The 8,678-nt window shown below is 57.7% G+C and overlaps 2 protein-coding genes across 3 annotated transcripts; one reads left to right on the forward strand and one right to left on the reverse strand.

Annotated features, from left to right (window-relative positions):
* The first annotated feature begins 4,092 nt into the window (after positions 1-4,092).
* Positions 4,093-5,244, forward strand: LOC131554572 (thyroid hormone-inducible hepatic protein-like). Its single transcript, XM_058800062.1, has 2 exons — positions 4,093-4,578; positions 4,869-5,244. The coding sequence occupies exon 1, from the start codon at positions 4,159-4,161 to the stop codon at positions 4,558-4,560; it is 402 nt and encodes a 133-aa protein (XP_058656045.1). The 5' UTR covers positions 4,093-4,158; the 3' UTR covers positions 4,561-4,578; positions 4,869-5,244.
* A 1,988-nt stretch (positions 5,245-7,232) lies between these two features.
* Positions 7,233-8,361, reverse strand: LOC131554521 (thyroid hormone-inducible hepatic protein-like). 2 transcript variants are annotated; one of them, XM_058799986.1, is made up of 2 exons: positions 7,900-8,361; positions 7,233-7,609 (listed from the first exon to the last, which is right to left on the reverse strand). In XM_058799986.1, exon 1 carries the CDS (start codon positions 8,317-8,319, stop codon positions 7,918-7,920), a length of 402 nt encoding a protein of 133 aa, XP_058655969.1. In that variant the 5' UTR covers positions 8,320-8,361; the 3' UTR covers positions 7,233-7,609; positions 7,900-7,917. The 2 variants fall into 2 exon arrangements, with proteins under 2 accessions (XP_058655969.1, XP_058655968.1); XM_058799985.1 differs by having other exon boundaries at positions 7,233-7,614.
* Between the last annotated feature and the right edge of the window lie 317 nt (positions 8,362-8,678).

The raw sequence follows: 8,678 nt of genomic DNA on the forward strand, positions 1-8,678 counted from the left end.
GCACCAAGGAGTGCAGGTGCCAGACAGAGCCTTGGCCACATCAGGGCACCTGTGGAGCTTCCTGGAGGTGCAGGCACATCACAGGGCTCTGGGCATAGAGGGATACAGGGGATGCTTTGCCCTCTTGCCCCCCCCCCCCCCCCCCCCCCTGCTTCCCAAGCTGCTCATAGAAAGCATGGCAGAATGGGGGCTCCGCAGCCTCTGATTGCTCCCCAGCTCATTCTTCTTGGGATATGAATATTTGCCAAATGCTCTCTGTTCCTTTGGGGACCCCACTAGGGAGAGGAGCAGCAGTGGGTTCAGGGCTGAGAGGTAGAGGCCAGGGGGAAGAATGGGCACCTGGCTGGGCTAGGAGGGGACAGCAGGAGGGGACAGTGGGAGAGCTGCCAACACTGAAAGTTACACAACAGAGGTAGTATCCTGTGCCCTTTCCTAAAATAGAACCAATTCCTCCAATTGCCACATACTGCAAGATAAGAAGGGACAGGAGTCCTGGCCATTGACCAGCCATGGGGTCCACTCCAGGATGGGGTATTGGGTGTGAAGGTGGCACCATCTCTTCTCCATAATTGGCCATGAAAGGTCAGTCCTATGGTTGCAGTTCTCCTTGTGGCATTTGGTCCCATCTCTGTCCCCACTGCATGTCCTCATGACCCAGTGTCCTGATTCAGAGCAAATATGAGAGAGAACCCCAGAGGGGCTCCTCCACGACAGCAGATTACATTGGTCCCTCTCCCAACCGGTTCGGGAGGAAATACGGCCTTGGAGAAAAGTGGAAAAAAACCTATTTATTAAACAATAAAACCTAAACAATGTTAAACAATAAAACCACTTGCTGCTCCAAAAGCGATGACAAACTGAGAAAGTCCCATCCCCGGGTTGCAGCTCAGCTCACTCAGTCTCTGATCAGTCCCACAGGCGCTGGAAATGTCACAGCCCAGGCTCGGCCCGGTGGGCCCCAGGTGTGAGCTGCCGGTGCCCTGCTGGTGTTCAGGCCAGAGCAGCTTTGAACAGGCCCAGAGAAAGGGAAAAAAACCCTCAGGCCAGGGAACTTTGCCTCAGCTAGCTAAAACTAACTAAAACAAAGGAGAGCTCTGTCCCACTGTCTGTCCATCCACAGACAACACAGCCCAGGAGCAGGAATGTGGAGGAGTGAGTGCAGTGTGTGAAAACAAACTGCTGCTTCTTCTCTGCCCCTTTCACTCTCTGCAACAAGTCCTAAAGGTGGAGAACTTATTATTCAGCATGAACGGATCAAGACTACTGGGGATAAAAGCATGATATAGTCAACCCAGGACACCCATGCAGGATTCCATGCAGCAGAGCACTCCCAGGGAGATGTCCCACACTGGAGTCTGCTGCCGTGTTCAGCCTGGCAGTGATGGGCAGAGCCTGCTCAATGTCCCTGGAGTGTTCACATCCTGAGTGCATGGCAGGGAGGAGTGGGGGAGGTGACATTCCCAGCAGCACCACTGCCTGCAGCCTGGACACACCAGGCCTCAGGAGGTGGGCCCGCTCCCACAGGACCCCAGAACTGAACATGGTGGGGGGGTTGAGATAGGATAGGAAAGGACAGGAGGGAACCCGGGCACCCCTCCTCATTGTCAGCCCTGGCTCCTGGCCCAGACTCCCTGAGGCCTGTCCTGTGCCTGACCTGGCTTGGGGGTCCCAGAGCATCAACTCCAGACCATGGCTGGTCAATGGCCAGGACTCCTGTCCCTTCTTATCTTGCAGTATGTGGCAATTGGAGGAATTGGTTCTATTTTGGGAAAGGCCATGGGCTCCTTCCCCTGTTTTGCAACCCTCAGTGTTGGCAGCTCTCCCACTGTCCCCTCCTGCTGTCCCCTCCTAGCCCAGCCAGGTGCCCATTCTGCCACCTGGCGTCTCCCCCTCAGCCCTGAACCCTGTGCTCCTCTTCTCCTTTTCTGGGTGCTCCTGGCATTCTGGGCTGCCCTGTGCTGCACTGAGGTTTGCACACACTGGCAGCCCCGCGCTCCCAGGACTTCTGGGCTGCCATGGAGCATCCTGAAGGTTCAGAGACATCATAGTGTCCCTCTAGTATAGCCTCAGGGGAGGACATATCTGCCCCAGGGCTGGAGCTTCACTGTGGATATCAGGATTTGAGCCCTGCTGGCAGCTCAGCCCCATTCTGCTGGTCTGTCACTCCCTCCAGCTGGAAAGGGGGAGAGAATTGGGGAGGGTAAAAGAAAAGTCGTCAGTAGAAATGAAGACAGTTACACAGGAAGAGTGAAAGCTTCACAAGTAAGCAAAGTAAAAGAAGGAATTCATTGGTTCACCCCTTCCCATTGCCACTCAGGTGTTCTGTCCCCTGCAGGAGAGCAGGGCTCCACCATGTGTCATGGTGACCTGGCAAGACAACTGCTGTCACTCTGACTGTGCCCCTCTTCCTTCTCCTCCCAGCTCCATCTGCTGAGCATGGTGCCACACTCCCCTCCCTTGGTGCCACAGAGGGATAAGTCCGGAGCATGTGCCCGGGATGGTACAGAGACATTGGGGACACATGTGGTGGCACGACCTGCACTCTGAGCTGAGGCTGGGACAGGGGCTGGACCCGCCAGGAGGGCCACAGGTCAGGGCTGAGGTTGCCCAAATCTGGGGGTCTGTGGCAGCAGAGGATATCAGTGCTCAGATCCTGAGCCGCCTCTCCAGGGCCCCAAACCAGGGCTGGTCACCCCAGTTCAGCTCAGCCCAAGCCCAGCCATGCTCAGACCCTGTGGTGGCTGAGCTGTGCTCCAACAGCAGCAGTCCTTGTCCTCCTACTCCTGACATCCCTGCTGGCAGTGGCAGCTCCCCAGCTGTAGCCAGTGTCTCCCAGTGGGCTCTGAGAGATTTGGTGTCACATGTTTGGCTAATGGGGTCCCCAAAGCATCAAGAGTATTTGGCAAGTCCCAAGGATAATGGGCTGGGAGGAAATTGGAGTCTGCCTAGCATCTGTCACTCGCAAACAATCTAGGAAGGCGCTCTGAGCAGCATGGGAAGCAGTGGGAGGAACAGGAAGCTCTGCAGGAGCCCAGGTGCCCTGATGTGGCCAAGGCTCTGTCTGGCACCTGCACGGGGCCAGCAGCACCCACCCTCCTTGGTGCAGCAATGGGCCCCATGGCAGGGCACAAAGAGATGCCAGGACACAAGGAAAGGGACAAGAGGGGGGGCTAGGACAGGTGGGGAAAGGGTGGGCAAAGGGTGCGTGGCAGGGCTGGGACACAGAGGGACAGAGTGAGAGCTGCCAGCACCAAGGTTTGCAAAAGGAACTAGGTACCCCTGAGGCTTTCCACACACAGAACCACTGTCCATGATTTCCATGTGCCACAGGGACATGGAGGGACAGACAATGCTGTCTGGTGCCCTGGCTGTGGCTTTTGCTCTCCCAGAATAGCAACAATGGCAGGGAACGCAGGTCCACAATCCCCTGGGGGCAGCAATGGCACTGTGCCACAGCAGTTACACATCATGGAGTCATGTCCCTGTCCCTGTCCACATCCCTGCTGGATGCAGGGGGAGCTTGGGGGCATTGGATGTTTCTGGGCACCCAAATCTCTGGTCACCAGCAGGCTCCATTGTCCCCAGACACCCAGTGGGACAATGTTCCAGTGAATTTCCAGTGTGTTCCAGATTTCCCTGTGTGTGCTAAAGGAGTTGCTCAATGTCCCCGCAGTGTTCACATCCTGAGCGCATGGCAGCAGGAACGAGGGGAGGTGACTGTCCCCTGCAGCCTTCCCAAACTGGGCACAGGAGCTGGAGCCACAGGCAGAGGGCCCCAGGACTGAACGTGTTGGGGCACTGAGATAACACAGGACAGGACGGGAGAGACCCTGGGCACCTCTCCTCCTGGCTGCCCACCACCCCGTGGCTCCTGGCATGGGGAGGCAGCAGGACCCCCGGCCAGCTCGGGTGAAGGCCACGGGGAGGCTGGGCCAGGAAAGATTGCACAGAGCCAGGGACACACAGCAGGGCCGAGCCCCGGCTGGGCTGGAGCCAAGCCCGACCCCAAGGGCATCCAGCCCAAGCAGGGCTGGCAGGGGAGGACAGCAGGGGAGGGCCGTGCCCCAGCACTGCATAAAAAGCCCCCGCAGGGCCAGGGAGCAGTGAGCGTGTGAGAAGAGCCCAGAGCAGCAGTGCCAGAGCTGTAGGAGAAGGGCCATGGAGCAGTACTTCTCAGCCACGCAGAAGATGGAGCAGGAGGTGATGTTCCCCAGCCTGCTGCGAGGGGTCTTCCCGCAGGAGGAGGGGGCAGCCCCGGCTGCCGAGAGCCGCACGGACCTCTACGAGCGCTACCAGCTCCTCAAGGCCATCAAGCCCATGGTGGAGAAAGGCCTGGCCTCTGGGGGTGACCAGAGCCCCAGCGGTGCCGACACCGACGGCGATACATCCTTGGACAGCAACGGGGCCGAGGATGCCCAGCTCGAGGAGCGCCTGTCCCAGCACCTGACTGGCCTGCAGCAGGTCCTCACCCACCTCACCAGGGACACCAACGCCCTGACCCGCAGGTACAGCCAGATCCTGGAGCAGATCAACCTCAGCGAGGGGCAGCCCAGCTGGTGACCCTGTCCTGGCCACCAGGTAAGACCTGGGGACATGCACAATCCAGGGGCAGCAAGACAGTGGGTGGCTTCCCTGTTGGGAGAGGTGCCCAGCAGTGAAGGGGTGGGGATGTGCTGGGAAGGGCCTGGGAATGGGGGCTGTCCCCTCAGCTGGGGATGGATATCCCTCTCCATGCTGGAGGAGGGAGCCTGGCCCATTGCTCTGTGCAGAGACTGCAGGGCTTCAGGGTCTGTGGACTCAGGGTTGCTGGTCCTTGTGTCCCCCTGGGATGATCCTTGGAGTTAAGGAATGCTGCTGTTGCTGGACAGGTGCTGGTGTCAGGAAGCACAAGACATCCCCGTGGCTGACCACTGCAGGCTCTCCCCAGTTCCGCTGGCATTCCCCGCTCCCTGGCAGCTGATGGGATCTCCTGGCCCCGACACCGGAGATGACTGTGAGCACTTCAGAACCAGATGGTGCCTTATACTCATCGGAAGAAGCATCCGGCTGTGCTGGCAAGGCCATTGGAAGGGCTGCAGGCTCATAGCCTCCTCTTTATTTTCAAAGAGTGGCACCAAATTGCGAGTGTTGTGCTGTCTCCTCGACTTCCAACAGTCCCTGGAGATTGCCAAGCCCTTTTCCAGCTGGTACCTGGACTCCAAGGGCTTTTCCCACTGTTTTTTCTAATAAATGAATCCCTGGGAAGCCAGTGTTGTCAGTGTGCTGCTTTCACTCATGGAGTGCCCCAGGGACAATGGCAGGGGGACACTGGCTCTGCAGGGTGGGATCTTTCCAGGGCCATGCTGGGAAATATGAATGGGACAAAGAGTCCCAAAGTTGTGGGATTGTTTGGGTTGGTAGGGATCTTCAGAGACCACCTAGTGTAATGCCCTGCTGTGTGCTGGGACATCTTGCACTAGAACAGGTGGCTCAGGACTGTGTTGAACCTCAGGGCCTGTGCAAACTCACTGGGCAACCTGTTCCTTTGTGTCACCAGCCTCAGGCTGAAATGTTTCATCCCTTTGTTGACAGCAACATCTCAAAAGCTCATGCCTGATTTCTGTGCACAAAAAATGTGGGTCTGCCCAGCACTCGGCCCAGTCATGCAACAGTGAGGGGCAGCAGAGCTGTAGGTCTCAGCCCCTCTAGGCAGCAGCTGCCCCAAGATCCCAGCTCCATGTACAGACACCCCAGCCCTTGGATACACTGGAGATTCCCATCACCTCTCTCCTGATCACGCCATTTCTCTCAGCTGCTGAGACCACTCTGGCTTTGGCTTGTCCTGCCCCAGCATGGGCTGCAGGGACAGGGTCTCCAGCCAGCTGTGGGGGTGTGAACTGCTGAGGGGACTGGGGGCTCTGGTGGAGGCAGCTGAGGCCAGACCCAGAAGTGCCCTCTCTGAAAGGGCCATGGCCAGGATCAAGGGTGGTCAAGGACAGTTCTGAGGGGTTTGGGACATCCAGAGTAATGGGAGATGTCTCAGCAGGAGGCACTGGGGATGATACATAGTCATTTGGACATGGGGGTGACATTTCCCCTCCCCTGAACCATGCCTGGCTCCCCAGGAGGACAGTGAGTTGAGGACAGGCTGCCCAAACACCAGCTCTGTGGCTGCTGGAACCCAAGGATCTCATTGCACCAGCACCCAGGAGTCCTGCTTTTCTAGGAAAGCAGCTGCCAGTCAGCAAGTTAATGAGAATCTCCATTGTATCCCAAAGCTGAGATGACTGGACATTGAGCTGGGGCCTTGAGGGAGGCTACTTTCCAGAGGTGCCGACCCCTCAGCTCTGCTGCCCCTCACTATTGCATGACTGGGCAGAGTGTGGGAATGATTCACAGTTGCTGTGAACAGAAATCAGGCATCAGCTTTTGTGGTGCTGTTAAAAATGGGAACACACTCCTGGTGCTAATGTGATTTCAGGATTTATTACAGTTAGGCCTTAAGCTTAGGGGGCTCGCTGGTCAAGCAGGAGCGTTCCAGTGGAGGACACTGCATCACCAGTGCTGGATCTCCTTCTTTCATGAGCAGCAATGTTCCCAGTGTTCCAGGTGGAGTGATATGGCTTCAATGCCTCGGATGACCCTTTTTTTTGTTGTTTTTAGTCTTTGGATGGGTTTCTGTTGGGATCCTTCATTTGCAGGAAGGTTTAAGGGGCTTGCTTGGCCCATTGCAGTTCTGTCCTGCCTGGTTTCTTTTGCTTGGGTAGTGGTGCACGTGACTTAGGTGTAATATGGGACATTGAGTACCGTATGTCTTATGACTCCCCTTTTATCCTCCTTTACAATATAACAACCAAACTTTTAAACACACTTGCTTAAGAATTATCCACTTTTTCAATAACAGTTTCTAACATATTTTTGTCCGTGCTGCGGTCAACCAAAGGAAGAAACATTTCAGACTGAGGCTGGTGACACAAAGGAACAGGTTGCCCAGTGAGTTTGCACAGGCCCTGAGGTTCAACACAGTCCTGAGCCACCTGTTCTAGTGCACCATGTCCCAGCACACAGCAGAGCATTGCACTAGGTGATCTCTGAAGATCCCTTCCAACACAACCAATCCCACAGCTTTGGGATTCTTTGTCCCATACACATTCCCCAGCATGGCCCTGGAAAGATCCCACCCTGCAGAGCCAGTGTCCCCCTGCCATTGTCCCTGGGGCACTCCATGAGTGAAAGCAGCACACTGACAACACTGGCATCCCAGGGATTCTTTTATTAGAAAAAACAGTGGGAAAAGCCCTTGGAGTCCAGGTACCAGCTGGAAAAGGGCTTGGCAATCTCCAGGGACTGTTGGAGGTCATGGTCACATCACAACACTCGCAATTTGGTGCCACTCTTTGAAAATAAAGAGGCCACGAGCCTGCAGCCCTTCCAATGGCCTTGCCAGCACAGCCAGATGCTTCTTCCGATGAGTATAAGGCACCATCTGGTTCTGCAGTGCTCACAGCCATCTCCGGTGCCGGGGCCGGCAGATCCCATCAGCTGCCAGGGAGTGGGGAATGCCAGCGGGACTGGGGAGAGCCTGCAGTGGTCAGCCACGGGGATGTCTTGTGCTTCCTGACACCAGCACCTGTCCTGCAACAGCAGCATTCCTTAACTCCAAGGATCATCCCAGGGGGACACAAGGACCATCAACCCTGAGTCCACAGACCCTGAAGCCCTGCAGTCTCTGCACAGAGCAATGGGCCAGGCTCCCTCCTCCAGCATGGCAAGGGATATCCACCCCCAGCTGAGGGGACAGCCCCCATTCCCAGGCCCTTCCCAGCACATCCCCACCCCTTCACTGCTGGGCACCTCTCCCAACAGGGAAGCCACCCACTGTCTTGCTGCCCCTGGACTGTGCATGTCCCCAGGTCTTACCTGGTGGCCAGGACAGGGTCACCAGCTGGGCTGCCCCTCGCTGAGGTTGATCTGCTCCAGGATCTGGCTGTACCTGCGGGTCAGGGCGTTGGTGTCCCTGGTGAGGTGGGTGAGGACCTGCTGCAGGCCAGTCAGGTGCTGGGACAGGCGCTCCTCGAGCTGGGCATCCTCGGCCCTGCTGCTGTCCAAGGATGTATCGCCGTCGGTGTCGGCACCACTGGGGCTCTGGTCACCCCCAGAGGCCAGGCCTTTCTCCACCATGGGCTTGATGGCCTTGAGGAGCTGGTAGCGCTCGTAGAGGTCCGTGCGGCTCTCGGCAGCCGGGGCTGCCCCCTCCTCCTGCGGGAAGACCCCTCGCAGCAGGCTGGGGAACATCACCTCCTGCTCCATCTTCTGCGTGGCTGAGAAGTACTGCTCCATGGCCCTTCTCCTACAGCTCTGGCACTGCTGCTCTGGGCTCTTCTCACAGGCTCACTGCTCCCTGGCTTTGCGGGGGCTTTTTATGCAGTGCTGGGGCACGGCCCTCCCCTGCTGTCCTCCCCTGCCAGCCCTGCTTGGGCTGGATGCCCTTGGGGTCGGGCTTGGCTCCAGCCCAGCCGGGGCTCGGCCCTGCTGTGTCTCCCTGGCTCTGTGCAATCTTTCCTGGCCCAGCCTCCCCGTGGCCTTTACCCGAGCTGGCCGGGGGTCCTGCTGCCTCCCCATGCCAGGAGCCACGGGGTGGTGGGCAGCCAGGAGGAGAGGTGCCCAGGGTCTCTCCCGTCCTGTCCTGTGTTATCTCA

This window comes from Ammospiza caudacuta, chromosome 2, assembly GCF_027887145.1.
Source record: "Ammospiza caudacuta isolate bAmmCau1 chromosome 2, bAmmCau1.pri, whole genome shotgun sequence".
Taxonomy (NCBI): Eukaryota; Metazoa; Chordata; class Aves; order Passeriformes; family Passerellidae; genus Ammospiza; species Ammospiza caudacuta.

Bases quoted from the DNA above. Each gene is read 5' to 3' on its own strand.
- LOC131554572 (XM_058800062.1), top strand. From the start codon at position 4,159: ATGGAGCAGTACTTCTCAGCCACGCAGAAGATGGAGCAGGAGGTGATG.
- LOC131554521 (XM_058799986.1), bottom strand. From the start codon at position 8,319: ATGGAGCAGTACTTCTCAGCCACGCAGAAGATGGAGCAGGAGGTGATG.